The sequence below is a fragment of the Rattus norvegicus genome, chromosome 6 (assembly GCF_021556685.1).
Source record: "Rattus norvegicus strain SHRSP/BbbUtx chromosome 6, alternate assembly SHRSP_T2T, whole genome shotgun sequence".
In the NCBI taxonomy this organism is placed as follows: Eukaryota; Metazoa; Chordata; class Mammalia; order Rodentia; family Muridae; genus Rattus; species Rattus norvegicus.
Window position 1 is genome coordinate 57084004 of NC_141539.1, and position 27354 is coordinate 57111357.

Sequence of the window (27354 nt, forward strand, 5' to 3'; positions counted from 1 at the left end):
TGTGTGTGGCCTTTGTAGAACACAGCAAATTGAAAGCACAAATTGGAATCTTCTGTGGGGTCCTCTGTAGAAGGGCCAGCTGTGACGCTGACATTTCTTGTACTGTTTAGCTTTGAGGACCGTCTTTTTAGTGTGTCGCAGCCTCCTTGACTTCAAACTTTTCTTCTTGTTTGTTAACCAGGCCCTTTTAGTCGCTAACTTACAAGATGGTAAAGAGCAGCACCTTGCCTTTCTTGAGCACTGTAGACCATCTCATAACTTTTTATATTGTGCATTTAAAATGCAAGCAATTCTAAGCCCAGAGAAAACTCTACAGAGTTCTTTGTGTCAAGGAATCAAGTGCAATTTATTGGTATTCAGTCCAATAATAGTTTAGGTTTCATGGACCAAAAGAAAGGGAAGTGATTCTTGGTTTGTAATTTGAGGGGGGTTCTTTGAACAGAACAGATTAAATATCTAGCACTCTCAAAGTCATGACACCCATTGGCCTGAAAATTGTCATAATTCCCAGTCATTTGTCTGTGGCCATGAATCTCAGCATTAGATGTGATAAACTGAAAGGTTCTGTTGGAGTAGCTCTAGAGAGAGGAAGTACCCCTCATTAAAAAATAATTACAATTAAGTGTTTCAGGTGGTTTTGGATATTTTCAAATATTAAAATTTCTCCAACATTTTGATAATTTAGTATTAACTTTCACATAGGACTACAAAGGCATATTAACATATGAATTCTGACATATGAAAAAAGAAAGATCCGGAAATTTAGTGTGCTTAAAATCACTCATATCTTGGCATTCTAAGATGCCATATATGCATTTTCCAGAGTTATCTTACTGATATTTAAAATGACTCTATACTTATCATGCACATAATTTATATTGATTCTAGTTGAGAAAATAGAAATAAAAACACATAAAACTGAATCTTTAACCAATTAGACCCCAAACTACAGATCATTCAACTCCAGGCCCCACGTCTTTTCTTTCTGTAAGGAGTCCATTGGTTCTGTAAGCATTGCCCCGGATCCAGGAGCAACAGCAACACCTGGAAACTTGGAAATGCAAATCGCAGGCTCCCTTCCAGACCTACTAAATGAGAAATTCTGGGACAGGACCCAGCACACCTAATAAGCTCTCCAGGTGAGGCAGATGCCTGCTAGTTTGGAAACCATTAAACCAATTCAGAGAGGTTGTGGCCCAGGAGACCACTGTGGAGAAAATGTCCTTTGGGTGCAAGGAACGCATTCATCCTTGATTACATATCAGCTACGTACAGGTTGGTCAGTAATTCTTGGACACATCATTACAATTCATTCACTTATTACTGGCACAGACCTGTGACATCACTTACTAAATTGTTAGACCGATTTATTGGGTATTGATCCAACTTTTGAACGGGAAGAGAAACTGTTATGGTTGGGTATGAAGTATTTCCTAAAGAATCAAGAATTGAAGGCTTAGTTTCTAATAGAGTGTTGGGGGAAAGGGAGCTTAAGGAAGTGACTGGGTCATAGAAACCAACGACTTACACGATTAATTAATCCATTAGTGAACTCCTTAGTCAATGGACTATTGGAGCACAAGAAGATGAAGCCTGACTGGAGAGAGTGGGTCATTGGGTATGGCCTTGAGGGCTATGTTTTTCCTGGCACCTTTCTTGTGTTCTCTCTCTGAGGGCAGGGTGTAAGCAATCATCCTTTCCTCCATCCATTGCTGTGCTTCCATATATAGCAATGGTATACATAAACATGGACTGGAAGCTCTAAAACACCTCTTTTCTTGGCTACTCTGTCACAGTGACGGAAAGAGACTAATAGTGGGGCCTATGATTTTACTGATAGTCATCATCAAAACAAAAGTTAGAGCCCTTTCTTAGGGAACTTTTGAGAAAAGGAAGCCAAGTATTGTCTGAGCTAGTAATCAACTCACAGTAAAACATACATTAATAAATCCCCTGACATTACTTTCAATTTCTTCAAAATCAAATCAATAAGAATCTGTGCTTATTTACATCAGTTTTTACACATAAGTGGACTGTGTGGCATACATTTTCAAATGCCTTATACGTCCGCTTCACTTGCATGCCTTTCCAGGGGTTGTGCAATTGTTTGAGACTTTAATACAGCGAGATGCTGCCATGCAACTGTGTTCAACCAAAGCCCCAAACTCTGACTGCTTGTTGCAAGAAAACTTCATGTCAAACAGAGAGCACAACCTGCAAACTTTTATTTTTATTGTATCAGAGCTGCTTTTCTGATTTGGAGAATTTCATTCAATTAAGAAACTCACTGCTGTGATTTTATTTTCTATATTTTCGTAATTGTGAATTTAATCCACTTAAGAAACTCACTGCTGTGAAGATTTTATTTTATTTTAGATATTTTCATAATTCTGACTAAACATGTTATGTCAGAGATATTTTTAGTAACCCTTTACACCTAGTGGGAAGTAGACAAAGGTAGAAATAAAAAGACAGGGGATCAGGTTATGTTTTGTTATTCTTTAGCACTGTAAATTTCACGAGGCACTTAATTTTTCTGAAATTCAAAGTGTAAATGCCTGTTAAATTTTGCTTAAAGATTCCAGAGAAATAAAATCTAAAAATATGATAATAATAATAATAATAGTATAAAATACAAAAGGGCATGCTTTAAACTTATTTTATTCAATCATGAAAACACATTTAGATAATGCAAAGATCCATCAAGTACAGTGCCTTGTACAAATGCTCCATGAGTTCCAGTAGGCATTTCTGTTGGAGCATCGACCAAGATGAAAGGAGTTTCCTCCTTTAGTCAAGAAATAGTCTGTAAAAATTTGTGGTCATCTGAGGGCCAGTGGCACTAGCTTTGGGATTATTTTCTTCATTAATGTTTTGCATAGTTTGTCAATAGATGCACTATGGACTTTTTTGATAGTTGGATACTCCAATTCCATTGTCTTATTTATTGGTCCTCACAGTTTTTTCTTCATTCTTTGGGATCATATATATGTGTGTATGTGTATGTATATGATTATATGTATATGTGCATGTATGTATATGCATATACATATTTATATCCTCTGCACACAGACAGACTTTATCTTTCTCCTTTCTCATGAAGATGGCCTTTGTTTCTAGTTCCTGTCTTATTCTGATAAGCACTTCTAGTCTTAGCATGAATAGAATTGTCAAATATGGCATCATCTACCCTTTTCCTGCCTTCAAAGGAAGGATTTTGGCTTTTCACCATTGTATATGATCTTACCTGAGAGACTGTGAGTTTTTACCATAAAAGGCATTCATTGTTGGGATCCAGGGAGGTTCATATGGCTTTGTCCTCTACTCTGTTAGCATGGTAGGCCGCATTACTTTATTTGACTGTACTGAACTACTCACACATCTTTAGATACAGCTCACTTCACCACTGTGAAATATCTTTTTAATATGCTATGGACTTGAACGCCAAATGTTTGAGTGAGGCTTTTTTCCTGTTTATTGACAGTATTGAGAAAGTTCAATCATTAAAAATGCACAACTGTAAAGTATTTGCTCTGCATCGTATTAAATGTCAAGAGTAGATTTTCTCCCTCAACATAGCAAAGCAAGATGTAAAGAGCTTAAGGAGGCAAGGACTCATGTAGCCTTGCCACAAAGAAATAATTGTTTATTTTCTTCTAAAGGCATGATATCTGTCCAAGATCCTCTGGATTTATTACAAAGCAGTCATGCACACAATAAGGAAATGTGAGATGCAGGCACTTGGCTTAGTAAACTGACTTTTGTTTTGTTTTATTTTATTTCTTTGACACAGCATCTCATATATCTGAGCCAGCCCTCCAACTCAGCATGTAACCCGGGATGATCCTGCACGTCTAACCCTCTTCCTTCCACATCCGAGTGCTGGGTTCATAAGCACGCACTGCCACACCTGGTGGATGTGTTGCTAAGGGTTGAGCATAGGGTCCTGTGCATATCAAAAATGCACTGTAGCAAAGGAGCTGCACTCAGCCGCTGCAATGATTTGCACTGAACCGATAATCAGCTACTATTTATCCAAAATCAGGAACTGCTTTCTGGGACTTCTGACAATTCTTCTATACTTTTAAATAAGACCTTCTACCTTCTTAAAGGAAACTGTGGTGTATATGTGTTGTATGCTTTGTAGTCCAAGAGAGTACTTAAATGTCATCATTCAATCTAACTTCATATTTAAATGCTTGAAGTGATGTCAACAATAAAATTCAAGATTGTTAACGTATACTAGTGAATTATTTATTCTTTATAGATGACATTTCTTTAGATCCTCACTAAATTGTTTTTTTTCTAGATAAGAAATAACTTATGTGGACACAGTGGAATATGCTTGGAATGGTTTCTCATGTAGAAGGATTACATGTTTCTGTCTAGCATGACAGAGAAATCCTGCAGCCCTTCTCTCTCTCTCTCTCTCTCTCTCTCTCTCTCTCTCTCTCTCTTTGTCTCTCTCTCACACACACACACACACAGACACACACACAGATACACACACAGACACACACACAGACACACACACAGACACACACACAGACACACACACAGAACTCTTTTGCAGTAACTATTCATGCTTACTTACTTAATTCAATTTAATATTTAAAGAACTCAATAATCTTCTAGTCCTGTTTTGCCTAGCAAGGATATAAATAAATTCATCTGACTAATTAGAATCTAGTAGATGTTAATAGAAGGGTAGGCATTTTGTTCAAGGCCCAGAGTTACAAGGACATCACGACTTCCTCACCTAACTGATAGAATGTTTTCAATGCTATTCACAGCCAGAGAAAATATTGAGAAGTCACAATTGTGAAGAACAATTTTTTTAAAAGTGCAAGTTTGTATTAGTAAAACTATTTTGAGAGATCTGTTTCTGTGGTTCAAAATGGAAAGGAAGTGGTAGTGATCAGAATAGCAATGGATAACGAAATCATTTACAGAGCAGTAAGGCTGTCAAAGATCTATATCATCAGCTTCACTTCTTTGAAGATGGTGTGGACAATACCCCAGATACTGGGATAGTTTTTGAAAACACAGTGCAGAATAGTACCAAGAAAGCGGCTTCAGAAGATAGCTTGACGGTGGGAAGGTTTGGGGAGTCAATGCCAACCCCTTTGTTCTTGGTCCTTTTGTGGCTGAGCCTTGTTTGTTTGGGGAGTTTTGTGGTGGTTTACGACAGGTTCTCACTGTGTAACCTTGGATTATCTAGAACTCACCACACAGAGTAGACTGGCTTCAGGCTCCTGAGAGCTTCCTTCCAGCCTCTGGCTTCTGAGAGTGGAGATTGTAATTCATGTACCACCATACCCAACCGGATTCCTCCAGTTTTATCCTAGTATAAAGGGACGCAGCAGAGAAGTTTAAGGTTGGTTATTAGAGATTACAGACACTGTGCTCTCCATCCTTGTTTTGGGCTAACATATTCTGTCCTTAGAAGTCAAGACTCTGACTCCTCAGTTACAGATTAACTAGTAAGCCACAACTGGTAGCTCAGACTTTTCCCAGAGGCTGAAATGGGCTTTCCTTTAGAGAAAAGGAAGAATTACACAACGAAGAACACAAGTAAATGCAACGAGAGTCTTTATAAGTGAGGAGGAAATGGAGATATATAAAAATAACATGTGCAGTTGAAGGCAGATATAGAGCAGCTGGAGAGAAAGAAGTTACTTGCATCATAATGTACTTTCTGGCCCCGTTCACTTTTAACTCTGGACTAGCAAAATGCACAGATGGAGGACACTCGAAACTTCAGCCATCCACATACATAGCAGTCCCAAGATGCAACACATGCAGACATTATAGGCAGATGGTGTGGGCCAACACAGTCTGCCATCTCGAACAAGTTTGTTCCTTTGTAACTACTTGCTATTTGGATTGAGACCAGCCTTTTAGAAAATGACTTCTGGAGACTAATAGGAAGCACTTGTTCCTCCCTGACAGTAACTCCCAGTTACACCTGAGTCCGTTGAAGCAGGTGCTTGTCCAAAACCGTGCTTCTTCCCTATCATAGCCAAATTCCCAGGAGCTAGGAGGGCATTTACAAACAGTAGAAGAGTAGCTCTCAATCGAGGAAACAGTGGGAAAGCGGGTCTCTGAGATATGCTACCTCATTTCTCCTTCAAGAATTAAATAAAAGGGATGCTGTATTATGTGGGAAAGAGTAGAAGTACAGGGTTCCATTAAATTATTAAAACAAAAATTGTATATGGTTTAAAAATAATACACCATCTACTGGACATGCTTGTCATTTTTGTCCCAGAGGAAAAAAGATTCTTATTCACCTGGCATAAGCCATCTGCCCACAGGCGTGCACTACTGTTTCCCAAGGAAAACAGACAGTATAGACATACATGGGAGAGAGAAAGGCAAGCCACACCCCACTGTGAAAACAAGGTTGAATTAAAGAGCTTTTATCTTCTGAAGTGACAGTACCACAAAGCGAGGAATTCTGTGAGGTAAAGAATCACCTTGGATGTGGCACTGCTGCCATGGTATATAACTCTATAACTATATATATACATATATACCTATATACCTATATTCCTATACACCTATACACCTATACACCTATATACCTATACATATATATATATATATAAACTTCTTAAGCTATAACACAAAGACAGTTGGACATGAACCAGAATATTTAGAAAGATAAATGGATAATTTCAAGGCCACATTGGGTTCTGGGCTTAGAGCAAAGTATTCTGCTTTCTTAGATGGAACTTAACCTTGGCTCTGGATTTAAGAATATAAATTCCAAATAAAAACCTATAAACTCCATTTTGAAACAACATTTTCAAATGTAGCACAAACCAAACCATGTTGTATTTTCATAGGTATAACAAAAAAAAATGAAGAAGAAAACAGTCCTGGTTGGGAATCCTCTCTAACGTAAAATCAACTCTCTGTATTTAGGATGAAACTTTTGATGTCGAACCAGCCTTTCTTTCTTTTTTTCTTTTAGAGTCGGGCAGCTATTTAGATGTTTAAAATGAACAAAATCCATTGTCGTTTTGACTTGATCGTTCTTTTCTTTTCAAAAGTACAAAGTAAAGTACTGTAAAAATTCAATTTGATGTGCCAAGGAATTAAATTTTCAGATGTCTGAAATGATAGTATCCTCAAAACAGCCCTCAGATCCAATCGTCCAGGATTTTACTTCGAGCAAGAATGAGTTTAGCCAGAATAGAAAAAAGTTTAGTCGAACATTTGTTTTCATATAGTTTAGTGACAATTTACTTCAAATTTGTACCCCATTTTCAACTTTATTCTGGGATCCACACTTGGAGGATGACGTCTGGCATGGAGAACTGGGATCTCAATTTTAATCGCCCGTCTGTCAAGCTGAAGGGAACTGCATCTGCATGCAGCCAGCCAGTACAGAGGCAGCAGGGAATCTCTGGAAGGCTTTGCAGCAATCCCAGGTCCCACAGTTAAGGTGTTGACTTCTATAGCGAAAACAGCCAGCAGACTGAAGCCTCCCTAAGATGATACATGCCGCTGTTCAGAGGTGGGTGCTGGGGTTCATGTTATCCCAGATGGTATTTGTGGGTTCGGGCCCCATTATGAGCTTCTGAATGCACATTTCAATCATTTTTGTATATTACTAGATAATTTTTTTTCCTCAGCAAGAAGAAATCAGTGTGTGGCTCATTTAATTTAAAGCAAGTACAAGTCCATAAACACTTTGTTTTAATCCCAGTTATGAAATCCATCAACAATTCAGGACATCCTCTCCTGTACTCTGCATTCTGAGATCCCCTCTCCTGATTGTGTGTTTTCCTTAATTAATAGCAAAGAGTTGGCCAATGAGTAATTGTTAAATATTGATGACCTCAGGTGTGCCTGCTTCTGTTAGGTAATAAACACTGGCAGAGAAGCACATGTCTTCTTGAGCAGAAGAAGAGGAAAGCTAGAAGGTTCTATGTTCAAATTTATTTGGGAGCTAGAAAAGGAAAATGTACCCTATATAAATCCAGCTGTATTAGTAAATTCCAAGTGTTGAAGGCTTCATTGCTTCCTGTTTGAGAGAACTTGGGTCTGACGTCCTGAGGATGAAGTATAGGGAAGAGGTGGAGTTTTAAAAGGCGGGGCCTATAGAAGGCTTTTAGGTCACTGAAGACACACTCTTGAAAAGAATTATACCGGCTTTGTGCCTTCCATCCTTTTTTTTTTTTTTTTTTTTTTTGGAGCTGGGGACTGAACCCAGGGCCTTCTGCTTGCTAGGCAAGCGCTCTACCACTGAGCCAAATCCCCAACCTGCCTTCCATCCTTTCTGTCACTTTCAGTGAGATAAACAGTTGTACTCTGCCACTTGTTTCCCCGCCATATGTACAGCTTCACCACGGGTTCCCAACAACAGTCCCAAGGACTACAACCTCAAACACTGTCACCTGAGACAAGCCTTCCCGACCTACTGTATAAGCTGTCTATCACGGCCATTTTATTACAGCAGTGAAAGCTGACTGGCACTAAAAAGGAAGTGTTAGAACCAGAAGAGACCACATTGCTGTTATTTTTTTATTCTACTTTTCAATGTGATATTGGAGATTTAAACTAATTTTTCAAAATTGAACACAATGATTAGTCCCTTCTATTTTTGAAAGATGGACATGTTAAACCCCCTCCACCTCATGGCAAGAATAAAAAAAGGACTCAAGGCCCAGCATTTTTCCTACTCCAGAGGGAACTGTGTGGGTTTAATGAGAAGGGCCTCTTTCCATTATTTCTCTGTTTCTCTCCCTGTGTCTTGTATCATTTGAGTTTCTTTATTCAAAATAAACTAGTCAGCAGCCTTGCCTCAAATGAGGCTTATCTGCAACCGGAAGAATGGCTTTTATTTGAGGGAACCTCTGAGAGCAACATCACCAGAAGAACCCTAAAGATATTTAATACAAGAAAATGCCTCTGTATTCAATTTCAGCAAAGTTGTGCATTATCTATATTTTATTGTTTGCGCGGAGTTGCCTGCTTCAATATGCTTTCCATAGACAACAAGGCACCAAGAATCCTAGGTAAATAATGGAGGTTAAAAATAGCCACTACCTAACAATGTTACTGGAACAATTAGAGTGCAGAAATGCCCTCACATGAGCAGCCAGCTCAAAACAAAGGTTGGCATGGATCTCTGTCTTTGGCTCTTTTCAAATTAATATAGCACATTCACTCCAAGCTCGTCTCTCCCACTTAAAGCAGCTTGAGTTGTTTGAGTTGTTTGCCTTCCTTAACCCCTGCCCCCACCTCTGAAACATACCATACTGGATACCATCCACTGTGCAGTTTTACCGTGTTTTTCCTTGCGTAGTAGGTACACACGGTGCCAATGTATATTTCTATGCTTGGACTGTAGATGGGCTTTGCTTTTATAACAGAGCAAGACATTGTTCTTAAAGAAGATCCTTTCAAGCTAAGTTCCATGGTGCCATCGTCTTCAAATGAAATGAAACAGAAATTTGGTTTCGTTGTTGGGTAGCGGGCTGCTATGGAACGCAGCCAGAAAATTTGTCTCTGCAACCAGCAGAGGAGCAGCATTGACCCCGGAGACCCTTGGGATTGCTGAAGCACCACCAAGTCTGTATTTGAACCCGAACCGAACATCGTTGCCAAGTGTCTATTCCCACCCCATGTCCAATACACTAAAGGCAGCAACTGCGTTCTCCTCGCGAAAAGCTCAGTAGCTCCTCTAGACTTCGGAGTTCTCAGATCAGTAGACGTAACGTAAACGGAAGTCATACCATTTTAGTCTTTAAAAGAAAACTAAGACTCCTAAAATACATGAAGGTTCCGATATGCCTATCACGTCCACCATAGGAAACCATTTTGCTTTTCTTCAGTGAAAATTTCTCCAGAGACAAGAAACAGACAGAGCAAGAAATACCATGCCAAACACTTTCAAACGTCTCCCCCAAAGCTTACTGAACTCACGTAAAAGGTAGTATGCATCTTAAAGCTCTAAATGGTGTATGGCGTCATAGCATTTCATGAAGTCCTGAAAGAGATACTTGCATTTTGCTGTCACTTTGTAACCCCCTAGGGGAGGGGTGTGGCCTTCCAATGCATCAAATCCAGCAGAAACCAGGACCATGTCTGGATCAAACTCTCTGGCCACAGGCATCACGACAGTCCTGCACGGCGAAAAGGCAGCAGTCACTCAAGGGAAAGGTGGGTACCTGGAAACCCCGCTTTGTAAAAATGACTTGGCACAGCCTCAGTCCCTTCCCAGGAAAAGAAGTGGGGGAAAAGGCGAACTGGATTCAAAGTTTATCATTTCCTTTATATGTGAACACTGTTATTTTAGCGCCCCAATAGTTGTTTGCTTTCATGTTTTTTTTCTTTTTTTTTTTTCATTTTTTTTTGTTCCAGACTGAAAAACACCACAGTCTGCAGGTATATTCTGAAGCCTGTCACAGCCCACGTACATCTGTAGCTATTTTATCCCATTGCCTATAAAAAAGGAAAACCTTCTTCTTCCAAAGGAGACTAATGTTTTACAGAGGAAAACTGAAGCTTTAGGGAGAGCCTCGCTTGCTCTAGTTAGGAAGAGATTGGTATAAATTTGAACTATAAATTTCTTTTGGGAAAAAGTTTGCTTTCCCAACTTTTAAAAAAATATATTTTAAAATATTTGTCATGGTAGGGGGTGACTCTTACAAAGGAAAAACACAAAATTCCCTTAATAGGATCCAGATTATGACGTTAAAGCGAGTCCAAGGCCAGACACATGAGGAATGCAGCAGCCTTGTTGCGGGCTGCAGCCCCTGCTGGCCCCACTTAGAAACATCAGCACTCACCTCTCAGCCTCCTCAGGGCTCCGACCCTTCCCATCCCCGTTACTTTTGAGAGAAAATGATTGCAGGATCTCAGTTAAAAAAAAAAAAGTTTACGAGGGCTTGAAGCTCAGAGTGCCATCATAAAAATTCAAATACCAAAGCCTATTTAACAAAACAAGGAAACGGCACACTACTATGGATTTTACCAGTAAGACGTCTGTCTGTGAGAAGTAACTGGAACACGTGTTCCAAGAATAAGCCTGAGGTAGTAGACTCATTAATTAGCTCTTTGATTATTTTTAGAAAAAAACACTTCAGAGTTTTGCCAACAATTACCTACCAGTTTTACATAAAGAAATTTTGATTGGATGTCCTAAGTGAGAAGCTGAAATTTAATAAAAGAATGATCTAAATGAAACTTATCTAGAGAGATATGTAAACTAACTCAACACTTTCTTTTCCTGTAAAGTCTTCTGCTAACCTACAAATGCTGGCCATCAATCAAGCTACCAAACAGCGGCTCTCAACAGCAGGAAAAATCAGCTCAGGCTGCATCATTCACTAACGAAACTACGTAAAAACTGTAGTCCTACTCACTAGGTATAATCTACTAATTTTTTCCAATAACGTTATGCATCTTTAGTGTGGATCCATGATCTGGTGAGGAGATACACGGTATTCTCTTCTTAAGCATCAATTCTGGTACAGTTTTCATGGATTATTGTGTATAACTATTCCCTGATGTCCGTGAGTAAAATGACCATGTGTTGTTGAGACATCGCAGGAAACCCTCTCAAAGAATCCAGATTATTTTCTCAAGTTCCTTCCTTTATTTCGGTGGGTACTAGACACTTTCTTAGCAAATAACCGGTCTGGCTTATTTGTGATACTGTCAACCCATTCTCCGTGCCAATCTTTCCGGATTCCCAAGCAAAGGGTTTTCAATCCAGCTCTGTCTTGGGGAACTAAATTCTCTGCAGGTGTATTCACTCCAAAATTAAGAAGATGTTGGAAAACGTGGTGGGGAAAACACATCCACGTTAGTTTTAGTTCTAAACTTGGCACAGCCTGGAGTCATCTGAGAGAGAAACCTTAACTGAGGAATTTCTTAGATCAGACACGGCCAGTGGGCATGACTCCGGGAAACTGTCTTGAACATTAATTGATGCAGGATGGCCAGGCCACCATGGAAGTCACCATCCCTAGGCAAATGGTCATGGGGTTGAGCAAGCCAGCTGTCAAGTAGCATTCTTCCATAGTTGCTGCTGTACTCCCTTGGCCATGAATACTACATGAATACCCCAGCAAGCCTTCCCTGCAGTTCTTAACCTGACTTCATTCATCAGAGGGCATTGGCCTGAAAGCATAAGATGAAATGAAGCCTTCACGTTCCTTCGTCATGGTGTTTGTTACAGCAAAAGAAAGGGAAGTTGAATACCACGTTATCTGGTAGAATGTTCTATTTCAAAGTAGACATTCTTAATACTCTGGCTTCTCTTCGGAGCAATTCTTAGCCTTTAACAATGATACATTCTTAGAATTTTGTCCAGATGGAAACTGTTTGCCGAATGAACTAGCTATGTGTTTATGACTATAGAAAGTTTGTGTGATGTTCTGTTGCAAAATATTCTGCAAATTTTCTGTTAAACTAAAGAACTATATGGCAATGGCTGGTTACACACAGTGACATCAGCGACCTTTCCCTCATTGACTTCAACTAGTACACTTTGTCTACTTTGTTGCAAACACTGCCATGGCTAAAAACTATTCGATTTCAAATTCAATCTTAATTATTTTCCTGTTCTTGACATATATACTTCATTTGGCTATATCTCATAAACAGAACTAATATTCCCAGATCTCTTAATTTTAATAAATTAAACATTTTTATGTGCAGAAGTGCTTTGCCCACAGTATGTCTGTGCATCACTGTGCCTACTATCCACAGAGTATACAGAGGGAATTGGTGCCCATGGAACTAGAGTTCCAGATGATCGTTAGCCACAATGCTTATGCTGAGAATTTGGCCCATGTTCTCTAGAACAGCAGCTAGTGCTGATTCAGCCCTCTAACCCCATATTTGATATTTTTAAAGAGATATCACAGAATTTTTGAAGCTCTTCTAGTTATGTTGGCATGGATCTAGAATATCTACTACAGCTGTGTCCCCTTTCAAAACTCCTATTGAAATTAAATACCATTGTTAGAGCGTGGATCAGTGCCATTGATGTGGGAGTGGACTCCAGATGCACAAATGAGTTTACCAGATTTCCTCTCTGTCCTATGCCTATGTTGTATGTCCTTCCACCATGTTATGACACAGCATGGGAGCCCATACCAGAGGCCAACACCACAATCCTGGACTCTGTAGTCTCCATAAATATTTTCCAAATAAATCCATGTTCTGTATCAATAATAATAATCTGTTATAGCAACACAACTGAACTAAAGCATGCATGAAGGATGAAAGACAGTTCTAAAAACATGGAGTAGAAAAGGCAGAATAAATTTTCATGAACAAAAACCTCAAAGGCATTCACGAGGTTTGTTGTTAAAGAGAACAAGCAAGACCTATATGTCTGTTTGGGTTATCATACCCTTCCTAATAATCATAGCACCCAACAGCAAATATCTGACATTATAGAGCCAATGTTCTATTGCCAGTTTCCAATAAAAAGAAACAAAAGCAAAACAAAACATGGAGATTCTTGAGAAGTCATTGACTCCAGGACATTATCACCAAAAATATGATGTAGCCCTGTATGGTGGCCAGGGAGTTGTCAGAAAAGATGAGGGCGTGCTCAAGAGCAAATGGACTCAAGCAGAGAAGTCTGGGGTGGCTGAGGCTGGCACAAGTTCAGAAATAGAAAAAGTAATGCTAGCAGTGGATTATAAAATCAGATAAGGAGTCATGAGTTCATAGAACAACAGAGATGTAACTGAACAGAGAGGAAACAATGAGGAATGAACTATCAACTGACAAATGCCCAAGAATTCGAGAATTTAAGGAAAGGGGAAAAAATCACCATGAAAGATTTTTTTTAAAAAAGAACTAAAGTAAAAGATTCACAGATTCTATGCATTTTTTCATATTAGGGGATACAGAAGACACATGTAAAATATTAACTATTGTGAAAACTTCTGGATCTCTAATATTCTTTTAAAAATTAAGTATCAGATAAGAAATATTACTAGCTGAACAATGGGAATATTGTCAGCTAATTAACTTTTAATTTTTCTTTTAAAAACATTTGCTTTGTAGAAGAATGCAAATTGATCCATTCTTATTGCCCTATGCAAAGCTTAAGTGCAAGTGGATCAAGGACTTCCACATGAAACAAGATACACTCCAATTAATAGAAGAAAAAGTGGGGAAGAGTCTCGAACAAATGGGTACTGGGAAAATTTCCTGAACAGAACACCTATGGCTTGTGCTCTAAGATCAAGAATTGACAAATGGTATCTCATAAAACTGCAAAGCTTCTGTAAGGCAAAGACTACTGTCGTTAGGACAAAACTGCAACCAACAGATTGGGAAAAGATCTTTACCAATCCTACAACTGATAGAAGACTTATATCCAAAATATACAAAGAACTCAAGAAGTTAGACTCCAAAGAGCCAAATAACCCTATGAAAAATGGGGTACAGAGCTAAACAAAGAGTTCACAGCTGAGGAATATCGAATGGCTGAGAAGCACCTAAAGAAATTTTCAACATCCTTAGTCATCAAGGAAATAAATACAAATCAAAACAACCCTGAGATTCCACCTCACACCAGTCAGAATGGCTAAGATCAAAAACTCAGGTGACAGCAAATGCTGGCGAGGATGTGGAGAAAGAGGAACACTCCTCCATTGTTGGTGGGATTGCAAACTGGTACAACTTCTGTGGGAATCAGTCTGGAGATTCCTCAGAAAATTGGACATTGCACTACCTGAGGACCCAGCTATACCTCTCCTGGGCATATACCCAAAAGATGCTCCAACATACAACAAAGACACATGCTCCACTATGTTCATAGCAGCTTTATTTATAATAGCCAGAAGCTGGAAAGATCCCAGATGTCCTTCACAGAGGAATGGATACAGAAAATGTGGTACATCTACACAATGGAATACTACTCAGTTATCAAAAACAATGAGTTCATGAAATTCATAGGCAAATGGATGGAACTAGAAAATATCATCCTGAGTGAGCTAACCCAATCACAGAAAATCACACATGGTATGCACTCGTTGATAAGTGGATATTAGCCCCAAATGCTTGAATTACCCTAGATGCACAGAACACATGAAACTCAAGAAGGATGACCAAAATGGGAATGTTTCACTCGTTCTTTAAAAGGGAAACAAAAATATTCATAAGAGGGGATAGGGAGCCAAAGTTTAGAGCAGAGACTGAAGGAAAGACCATTCAGAGCCTGCCCCACATGTGACCCATATATATCTACAGCCATCAAAACTAGATAAGATTGATGAAGCTAAGAAGTACAGGCTGACAGGAACCGGATATAGATCTCTCTTGAGAGACACAGCCAAAACATGTCAAACACAGAGGCAAATGCCAGTAGCAAACCACTGAATTGAGAATGGGACCCCCGTTGGAGGAATTAGAGAAAGGACTGAAAGAGCTGAAGGGGCTTGTGACCCTATATGAACAACAATGCCAACCAACCAGAGCTTCCAGGGACTAAACCACTACCCAAAGACTAAACATGAACTGACCCTGGGCACCAACTGCATATGTAGCAGAGAATAGCCTTGTTGGGGCACCAGTGGAAAGGGGAGTCCTTGGCCCTGCCAAGTCTGGACTCCCCAGAGTAGGAGATTGTTAGGGGACTGGTAATGCAGGGGGTGAGAAGGGGAACACCCATATAGAAGGGGAGAGGGAGGGTTTAGTGTGCTGATGGACAGGAAACCGGGAAAGGGAATAACATTTGAAATGTAAATAAGAAATACCCAATTTAATAAAAATGGAAGAAAAAGATAAAAAGAAAATTTGCTTGTTTAGTTTACTTTTGTGTATAGGTGCTTGCAAGAGTTTGTGTGTTTGCCCTAAATGCCAAAGTAGTCTGTTGGAGCTACTGTTATTAAGTTACAGATTCTTGTGAATCACCATGCAGGCACTGATCACTCTCTTACTGACTGAGCCATCTCTCCACCCTAAAAAACAGATTTTTAAACAAAATTTGAGGGGAGGAAAATGGGAGGTATTTAGAAAAATGAGTTACAAAAGGAAACTACTGCCATAACTTGATATAGAAAAATTAGAGAAGAGATAAAAAATATTTGGCTCCAGGAAACACTCAGTAAAGAAATAGATACAGAGGAAGAAATGAGGCAGGGCTGAGAACAAGACATTAAAGAAATATGATCCGGAAAGAACACTAAAAGATGTCCAAACATGATAATTGCTTTTCCTCTTGCTAATGGCCAGCATGATCATTCAGATGGTCTTAATGACCACCTGACACCTCTTAATGATATATCCTTAACGACAAGTGTTTATGGACAAAGTCTAAACTCATGTGGATGTCAATGACCTCATGTGGATGTTGGTGACCTCATGTGGATGCCAGTGACCTCATGTAGATTTTGGTGACCTCATGTAGACGTCAGTAATCTCATGAAGATGTTGGTGACCTCATGTGAATGTCTATGACTTCAAATACAGTCCTCTTTGTTTTGTCACTCAGACACTAGCCACTATATATATAGGTATAGATATAGATATAGATATAGATATAGAGATAGAGATAGAGATAGAGATAGAGATAGAGATAGAGATAGAGATAGAGATAGAGATAGAGATATAGAATATGTGTGTGTGAATATGTGAATGAAGGAGCTATGTGTCCACATTCTACACTTGATCTTAGACAAAAGGCTGAGAAGCAATTGTGTCCACATTCTAAACACAAAACAGAGAAAAGAATACCACTGGGAATATCTTCCCATGAGATTGGAGCAATGGATTCAGAGTATGTGCTATCTCAGAGTCAGACCTCTGGTATGAGTTCCTGTCTAGTCAATGCCAATCCATTGGCTACACTATCAGTGAGTCAGATGAAGCCCTGTCCTTCAGCTGAAGCTTGCTAATAGTTTACTATGACTCACAGTGCCATGTGTTGAGTGATGAGTGAAAGATACTACCCACTCACTTGATATGTACCCATGCAAGAAGAGAAGAGGAAAGCAGCAAGGAACATTGTTCTTGTTCTGCCTTTAGAGAGGAAATAGACTCAGCTCTGTAGCTTGAAAAAATTGTGTTGTATTTTTGTGTGTGTGTATGTGTGTATACATATATATGCATATATATATATACATGCATGTGTGAATGAGCATTAGCACATGACAGGTCCTACATGTGGGGGTAAGAGGACACCCTTGGGCTTCAATTCTCACCTTTTAACTTGTGTGATACAGGGTCTCCTTGTTGGTGTGTTCTTGCTGTGTATTACAGCCTTTATGGACTGAGAGGAACCTGCCCTATGCATCTGACTTCTATGTGTGACTGAGGATTCCAACTCAGGTCCCCATGTGCATCCCCATCCCAAGTGGTTTCACTCTGAGCCATTTCCCTGTCATGCAACTCAGATTTTCAAACATCTGAGTCCACAGACTTACTCCCCAATACTGCTTTATTCATTCACGAGTCACTTACTGAAGTCTCTTTTGTGGGACGCACTGGGACAGACAGGGGCTTGAAACAGGAAGGGATTGTGACTGTGCCCTTAAGGAGATTGTAGATTACACGAATCAAGAGAAAAATATAATGTCTTCTCAGTATTATAGATTAAGCCTCAAACACATACAATGTACCTACAGATACAGGAGACAGAGTAACCAGGAGGGGACAAAACAGCAGGACGAAAGCCCACCAGCAATGAAGGATGAGTGTGGACATTAGTGAAGAAGATCGACAGGAAACAACAAACAAAAGCTAAAACGAGGAAGTTGGGTCATCAGGGAGCATAGCACAGCACAGATGTGGGCACACAGAGAGGCACGTGGAGCCTGATGCAAGAGCACTGGCTATGGAATACAGGGTAGCCATGGCAGGGGAAACTGAGGGCCAAGGGAATCCAGGCTCTGCGTGTTATGTGGGAAGAATGTGGCAGTGACTTGTGAGGCAGTCATAGCTCTATCTCCCTGAAAAATCGACTCCATTACTCCAAATCTCATGGAGGGTGATCCCCAATAGGGCTTCCTTTCCTGTGCTTTGCTCACTATCTGGACATGTGGTCTGTGTCTCCCTTTACTGACAGTACACTCCCACAGGAGCTCTTCATAAGCTGTTCATAACACCTTGAATGCATTTGATTTCATACAAACAACTAAGCATTCAATAAAAGCTAGGGTAAAACATAAATTACCCAGAAGGCCACAGGAATGACTGATGTGGATTTGGGCCTGGGTACATAGCAACTGACTGAAACTGCAGGTCATGGATATGGAAGGGCAGCTGCAGATAGAGGAGCAGGTGCAAATGCCCTGACTGGGGCTTGGAGGGACTCAGAGGACTAGAAGATGCATGTTTCTGGGGAACACAGAGCTAAAAGTACAAGACTATTAGATATGGTCAGAGTCAGTCACCTGGTAATGAAACCAGGGCAGGTGGGACATTGGAGGCTACTGAAATTAATTCATTATTATTATTATTATTATTATTATTATTATTATTATTATTATTTAATTTTCCTTTACAGTCCAGCTGCTACCCACCTCCTATTCTGCTCCCCGACCACTTCCTATCCCACAACTCGTCCTCCCAGTCTTCAAGAGGATATCCCTACTCCCCTCACCCCATCCCACCAAACCTCCCCACTCCTCTGAGGCCTCAAGTCTCTTGAGGGCTAGATGCATCTTCTCTCACTGAGGCCAGAACAGGCTGTCCTCTGCTCTATATGTGTCAGAGGCCTCATATCAGCCGGTGTATGCTGCCTGGTTGGTGGCTCAGTGTCTGAGAGATCTCGGGGGTCCAGGCTAGATGAGACTGCTGGTCTTCTTGTGGGGAATTTAATCCTTAATAAATGAAAAGACCCTGAAAGATTGGAGAGGGCTGTACCATGTGATTTATGTCACCTCAAACAATGGATTTCATTCCTATACATGACTGATTTCCAACAGCACAATATATTCATGCATAGGTGAATTACAGATGAAAGGTCAGGTCTACATTTTTCTGAATATGGAATTGTAGGTCATGGCTTGAAGGCATCAGATTATGAATTAGACATTCCCAAGTGATACAAGTTCTTCTGTTTTTTGTTTGTTTGTTTTTATTCTTACATAACAAAACACACTTTACATTACGTACAATTTTTTCATGTACCTATGTTTGTATAAGAAAGACAAGGAGCAACACTCCTCAGGAAAACTCTTCACGGTAGTCCACACTGAGAAAGGCAAAGATCAGCACTGCAGCGTAACCTGAAATATGCCTGAAATATCCCACTGTCTGCATCACCTTTGGACCACTGTGAAAACACTGAAAAAAACTAACGGGCCTCTGTGGGTAGGTCACTGAGCACACCCAACACAGCTGGTGCTCACAATCAGCCACACAAGCTCTGACTCGAGTCCTATATTTCTAATCACTTGTATTTTCTACCCAGTCCCAAAACAAACACATACACACATCCCTGCACAATCTCCCTAAACACACAGTCGGTACCTTCTCAAATACATCTGATACCTAACCTCCTCTCAATGCATACACACTCAACCCATGCACCCCAAAACATACACCCAACCACCCCTTCCACATATATACGCTTAACACACATTTTTCTTGCACAAACATACCCTTATTTATGTACTCAGCACACCAATTCCCAACAGATACCTACACAACACACACACTAAAGACGTACAGATGCCCAGTGTATAGACATACTCCCAACACCCCTAATCATCGCACCCCAAATGCTCCCCACTATAAGAATACCCCAACATAAACCTCCAACCCACAAACTCCTAGAGTATGTGTACATGCACGCACACATCACACACGTGGTTTTTTTTTTTTAATCCGTCAACTTGAACACTCAGGCTAGTGTTCTCTGTCTCAATTTTCTATCCTTGGCAACTCTTTTTCACTGTAACCAATGCATCAAGAAAGCTCAGTGTCTACACTTTGAAAACTCATCTGGAAACGTTCCCTCCCCCACCCCACCCTGCCCAGGACTATCAGTGTCCTCACCCTAAATGGAGTCAGAATCATTTTTCTGGTTCAGTTTACATGGCTCCCTCTACTTCGTGTGGAAAGCAGCTCGCCAGGGCAGCATATTTGGTCAGATCTCCATCATCCCCTTCAGGGCAAAACAAATTTTTAATGACCTACATGTCCCTGGACAGTGAGGCAGTCCAACGCAGCTTTGACTCTGTCTTCCTATTCTTTGCCAGGACACTAATCACAAATATGCCTGACTCACTCTGGCTAAAGGCGTGTTTTAACAGTCTAAATATTTTTTGTGGCAATATGCATTAAAAACCTTCCTTTTTAAGACTAAATATTATCCCACTGGATGTAAGGACTGTACTGTCTTTTTCATCTATCTATCCACCCATCCATCCATCTATCTATCTATCTATCTATCTGTCTGTCTGTCTGTCTGTCTGTCTGTCTGTCTATCTATCTATCCAAAAATAATTAAATTGCTTGCTATGAAGATCTGGGACTCTGTGCACTAGCAGTAAGAATCTGAAATGGTGCTGACACTTCTCTTCTAAGACTAACTGCTTTGTTTTACTTCTCTCTTCATACAACTCCCCTCCCCAAATGACACACTTTTTGTTTGTTTGTTTGTTTGTTCACTTGCTTGCTCGCTCGCTTGCTTGCTTACTTATATATGATGTCCATTATTAATGTTCTGGTGCCTTCCCTCACTGCAAGAACCTATTCATCAGAGGCAAATAGGCGATTCATTTTGACCAGAAGCCTGTTTAACATATATTTCATTCAACAAATAGTTGGTGAATGAAATCTCTGGAATGCCTTCTGTCTTGTTTGATTTCTTTTCTTCATTGATTTCAGCTGAAGTTTTCTTGATCCCTCACTCTTCCTCGGACAGGACATTTCAGAGATACATTTTCAATGACTAGTTCTATGAAGGTCATTGTCTCTTCTGGTGACTTCATTGGACACTGGCATTTGCTTTCAGTGTGAAAATCAGAAATGTAAAGTGCTACGGAGTCAAAGTCAGAATAGGAGTGACACCTGTCAGGATGCACAAGTGCTGCTTCTTCTCTTCATGTTGTCTATAACTTTGCACTCATAAGGGCAGGAGTTTAAAACATGCTGGATGCAGAGCCGAGGCCATCCAGAGGCTGTGGATTCCTTTTCTCCAGATATCATAGCATGTTACTCTTGCTCACCTTGTCTACCTAGATTCCCTTTCTGTGTCCATAATTTTGCTTAAAACAAATTCCCACTTGTGCTTTTGTACCCTGACCTACCTACTTTTTCTTTTTCTTCACCCAATTAATTATTGAAAACACAACCCCCTAATAATATTGTTTCGATGGCTTTGAAACATGCATTAAAGAGAAGAGTCATAGCAGGCTTCCAAGAAGGGGTCAAATTCCCCAAATGCTTCCCAATGGCTGCCACCTCACAACGGAATTCTCTGTTTTCGGTGTGGAATGTTCCTGAGTTAAGATGCCCGCATGCCAACGAACACATCCGGTTCCTGTGATGGCATCTAATTCTGTGGACTTGGTTGTTGTCTTTGCTTTCTCAGGGAGGGGCGGCACGACTCACCTAGATGACCCACCTGTGAAGTCAGCTGCAGCTCTAAAATGCTTGGAAGCTTCTGATCCTACATTTGCCTTACTTACCTTTTGTTTCCTGAAACTCATCATCCTCTCTGGTCTAATTTGTGGGCTCCTGCTTCCTGATTTGCCCTCATCCTTCCTGGTTGCTGTTTGATCCCATAGTCAAGCCCCCCCATGATGAAGGTAGCATGAATGCTCACAGAGAACACTATTTATAGATGGCAAATTTTGAATAACAATACATTCTATCTAGAAAGATAGGAATATATGTTTGTATTCCTATATATTATTGTTTAGAATGTCCACTCTTACCATAATGATTGAAAGGTTTTACTTGTCTGAGATGTGTGATATGGCTATTAACTTTGAGTAATTCAGAGATCTTATTTAATATACTTCTCAACTGAGAAAGGAAAGAGATAAATACTTTCTCAAACAGATCTCTTTCTGGTTCTGGGATATTTTCAGGGCATATAATATTATTATATTCATGGTAATATATTTGGCATTCTACTGCATACAAAATAATGCTAGCTCTCTGTAAAATTTTGCACTTGGTTATAGCAAGCTAAGGAAAATTACAAGGTTTGTCATTTCAGAATAAAGAAATTTTTGTCTGATTAATACAGATAGGCACAGCAACGATACAGCAGTGTACAGACTTTGCTGTTGTCAAACACTGTATTAGTGTCTGACCTAGAAAATCAGTATACCAGAAAAAGAAACTGTGAGAGGCATGTTGAGTTTTCAGAAGCCATAGGAGAGTTAATTCTAAAATAAACATTCTTCTGCTGAGAAATATATAATAAAAAGTATTTTAATACACATGTATATATAAACTATCTGTGCTGTGTACTTCTATTTCTATCATTATTGAACAAAAGTATATAAATATCATGTATTTTAATATGCCAAAAATGTGGTAATAATTTTGCCACAGTGGTTCTTAAGAAGTATTTTGTTATGATTCCAAATGTGGGCCAAGTAACTTACAGATGGTCTTATATAAATAGATTTATAACCATTGCTAAATTAATTCTTCAAATCTATCAAGGCAAAGGCTAGGAGAGAACGGGCAGGCATCCTGTGTTCTTCCCCCATCCAGTTCCAAACAACGGAAGTCACAGGTGCTGAAGGCCAAGGTCTTAACCATTTTTAGATTGATTCCTTATTTTTAAAGATTTATTTATTTATGTATATATTTATTTATTTATTACATGTGCATGGGTGTTTTGTCTGCATGCATGTCTATGTATTGTACATACTCAGAGCCCTCAACTATGGCTGGAGTTACCAAGGTGTAAAAGCCACCATTTGGGTGCAGGGAATGGAATCACAGTCCCCTGGAAGAATAGCCAGTGGAGTTAACAAAGCCATCCCTCCTGGACTCCAGATTTATTTTTAAAGAGCATGGAAATTTAAGAAGCCTGTAGAAACATATTTATGGAAGTAAAATAAAAACTTCAACTCTATTCCCTAAAAATATATACCAAATATATGGGCCAGGGGGAAACATGAACTTGTTCAGAGAACAGAGCCTACATGACATGGGCAAGACGGGCAGAATATGCCCCAGTGACATGTCTCTTTCCAAATCTTTGTTTATTTTCATTTCTATAGCAACATGGTGACTGTAAAACCCCGCTGTAGTGAACAGAAAGTAAAGCAGAAACGATAGTAAAAACTTCTTAACTGAAATGGCAGAGTTTTGTTCAGCAACCCTGGAAGTTCTGACTTGTTTGTTTGTTTGTTTGTTTGTTCGTTTTGTTGGAGTGAGCTTGTATCAGGAAAATCGTCTACCTCCATGTAGCAAACTTTCCTTGCAGTGAGACAATAAGATGACTGTGACACGAGAACTTTGGAAACTTAATTATGTGCTCTTTTCTTGTTATTACTTTCTTTATCCAAAACAATCCCTACCGAGATTTTACTACCATACATTCAGTCCTAGGATTTCTCTGATTTCAGTGGGGGTGCGATGTAGGGCTTAGTAAACTTATTGCGTTTCCCATCACCCCAACAACAGCACAAAATATTCTTTTTGTAAAGCTTCAAATGGGCCTCTCTTTGGTCTTTCCAACAAGTGATTGCATTCCATAAAATATTATTACATGAAGCTAAAAGACCCTGGCTAAAAATTAAACTTAGGATTCCAATAAAATCACACACACACACACACACACACACACACACACACAGAGGAATGTTACTCTTTATGTTTCTTCTCAAAGAGAGAACTTTGTAGACACAAAAAGAAGGAAAAAGAAAGGTCAGACTTTGCTGTAAGTAAATGTTCTGTGGTTTACAGAATTCACAAAATAAATTACAGCATGACATCCTTTTCAAGGAACTGTTTGTGTCTTTGGAAAAAGTGTGTATTATTTTTGGTGAACTCTATCTTTTGATGTGGCCTTTCTGAGGGAGTCAGCATCATCAGGTTTTTTTAAAATAAAATTGAATAACAATGTGAGATGAACAAGACAAAAGGCAACCTCATTTAGTAACTAAAATCCTTCTTGTTCCCTGAGGCATAGCCAGAAAGAGAACAAGAAAGAAGGCCTGCTTGGAGCTCTGAAGTTCAGAGAAGAGACATGTCCCTCAGTCTGGAGAGCAGGCAAGACCAGGGACCTTGGAATTCATTCATAGCTAAAATGGCCGAGGCGGATAGAATTAGTCTCCAGGTTAAAGTTTATTTTTGCTGAGGGCCAATCCCAGCAACAATAAACTTATCAACCATTTTGGCACAGCACAATGTGCCAGGCGTGGAGTTTTGCTCTCAGTATAGTCTTTCCGATCTTGTCCTGTCACAACAAACATGGAATGATGCACTTTATTCAGAAATACATATTTTATTCAACTATAATTCTTGCAATTTATAGGCAAGAAAACTGAGGCCATTCTGAGGCTAAAAGATTTAATTTAATCAACTGATTGATTATGATTCAAACTCAGATTTATCTTTAGGCGATGAATGTGTATTCTGAAACATGATTTCCCTGGCTTTGGACTGAATTTGTGCATGAAAATGCAATGTCCCTGAGTGATGAGACTCTGTGAGGCTAGAAAGGCACGGGTGCTCCTAACTGAGCATTTCAGAGGGGTAGCTCCCTATTGCCTGGGAGATGCCAGCCATTAGGTTCCAACTTATTCCTAGGAACGATAATTATGAGTTTTCTATAGTGTTGAGGTGAGGTAGTGGATACTTATTATTTGTAAAGATTTGTTTAACTATTAAATGTGAGTGTGTGTGTGTGTGTGTGTGTGTGTGTGTGTGTGTGTGTGTGTGTGATTTCATTGAAATCCCAGGAGTGCAGGTATTACCAGAGCCCAGTACTGAGTTGCTTTAAGCTGGAGTCATAGGCAGTTGTGAGGCACCAAACTTGGGTCCTCTACAAAGCCAGTAAGCAGGTGTTTTAAATGGCTGACCCACTTCTCTAGCCCCTGACAGTTACTCTATTTGGAAAATAAAGAAATTTTAGTGAGTCTATAGATTGCCAACTGGTTTCCTATGAAAACTGTTGTTAAATACACTCAAACATTCCAGATATAAAAGTCACCATTCCCCAGTTTGACAAATCTTCAGAAGCCCGGCTTTCAGTATCTATTTTCAGTTTTTAAAAATTGGATGCTGTGGTGATACATGATTGTGTCATTGTGACGTGTGAGGCAAGCTGCCAAGTGACTGTAAAACATGAGACTCCAGTGGATTAGACGGCTCAAGAGTTAATGTTCATGCATGAATATTTGCCTTATGATCAAATCATCTTCCCAGCCATATCTATCACCAACATAGCCTCATATTAAAAGACACAGGTAAGGTCTGGAAAGATGGCTGAGTAAAGGGTTTGCTAATTAACCATGGGGACCCATGTAAAAGCTCCATATGATGACATCCATCTGTAACCTTAGTGCTGGGGAGGCAGAAACAGGTAGATAGAACCCCACAGGTCAATGACATGTCATCTGACTGGTGAACTCCAGGGTCAAGGACAGAATCTTCTCAGAAAATAGGAGAGGAAGAGAGGAAGAGTCACAAGCACTGGCCTCCACACACACCCATATGCACGTGGGTGTGGACACCACAGACAGACAGACACACACACACACGCACACACACAGACACACACAGACACACACACACACACACACACACACACACACACACACAAGATTTCGTTTGCTTTAAAAATTTCCCAATTAGCAAAGAAACCAGAAAAGAAAAAGGGAAAAGGAAATGTGGAAGCGGAGGATGAGGGGACATGGAACTGGACTGAGATTGCAGGTCCTTTCTGTCCACGGGTTTCAGAGCAGAATGGCCATGATGCAGGGAAGCTCTGTGAGCTGGGAACAGAGAGTCACCTTCATTTAGACAAGAACAGCAACATGAATGGAGAAGAGGAATATATTGACACACTGAGAGGAAAACTCATGATGTCCTCAGCCAAGACCAGGTCAGATGAAAGGGACAGAGATGAGAAATTTCAAGCATTATTCCCTTCTAAAAGTTTCAAAGTCAGATACCTGGTATAAAAATAATCCTAGTAAAACAAGAAAATAAAGAATAGAAAGGTGCAGATGAAATGATAAAACATTTATTTTAACAAAGTCATGTGACTGGAGAGGGCAGTTAGTGGTTAAGGACTCAGTGCAGAGGACCTAGCCCCTACTCGGGGTGGCTCACAAACACCTCTAACTCCAGCACCAGAGATCCATCATCTCCTGCATTCAATTTGCACCTCCACTCACCCTCTCAGATCCCAAAACAGGCCCACACACATACAGAGAATTTTAAAAAAGTTTTTAAAAGTCATATATTCAACTGTCCACTCTGAAGAACTCAAATCATTCTTTCAAATTATAATTACAAGTGGGCATCACCGGGTTAGTATGTTTGGCTATTAAATAGTTGAAAAAGGATTCGCCTTATTGGTCACAAGAGAAATATGAATTACATTAAAAGTATAACCCAACTTTCATTTACCAACTGCCTAAGATTAAGAATGTCAATATTTGATAATGGGAAAGAAGAATTAAGTTATCATTCTCATACATTGCTGCTAAAATAACATTTTTTGTGATCTTCCTGGAAGTCAATTGGGTTATTTGTACTAAGGACCTTATTATAAAGATTATCATAGTTGTTGACCAACTACTCAACTGAGAACTGTATTTCTTTGAGGTAGATGTGGGGGAAATTTAAGTGACAAGGAGTATATATCTGCTTAGTAATTAAAGTAGGGGGACTGGAGGACACTTTTCACACCCACTTCAGAAACCCTATCTCGTGGCTATTCTGAGTATTTAATCTGGCTGAAATAGCAAGGTGCTTTGAGAAGATATGTTTGAAAGAATAATCAATGACCCAAGGAACTGTTAATTTTGATTTTAAGATGTAGGAGTCCCAAAAGAACGAGAAGAAAAATTGAAATACGCAAAATTATTGTGGGGTTATAAGAAACGTTTTGCTGGCTACTCTTCTGTGTTTTCCATGGGTTTACTAATGATTATGTGCATGCCCTCCAGAATATATTATAGTAAATAGTGAGCATTATAGATAAATTGTAATCATTTATCCATTACCTACTAATAACTAGAAATTCTTTTATAAAAATTTTATGCAAGGATTTTTGCTTACATGTGTGTACATACCTGGTGCCAACAGAGGCCAAAAGAAAATATCAGATTCCCTGGGACTGGAGTTATATATAGTTGTAAGCCACCATGCAAGTGTTGGGAATTGAACTCAGGTCCTCTAGAAGAAAAGTCAGTGCTCTTAACTGAGCCACCTCTC

At 39.6% G+C, this 27354-nt stretch overlaps 1 protein-coding gene across 9 annotated transcripts in view; it reads right to left on the reverse strand.

Annotated features, from left to right (window-relative positions):
• Positions 1–27354, reverse strand: part of Hdac9 (histone deacetylase 9) — an 863837-nt gene that overhangs the window by 94603 nt on the left and 741880 nt on the right. For all 9 annotated transcript variants that reach the window (NM_001443943.1, XM_087554679.1, XM_087554684.1 and 6 more), the window contains 1 exon segment: positions 10021–10139. In NM_001443943.1, coding sequence (NP_001430872.1) covers positions 10021–10139 — 119 coding nt within the window.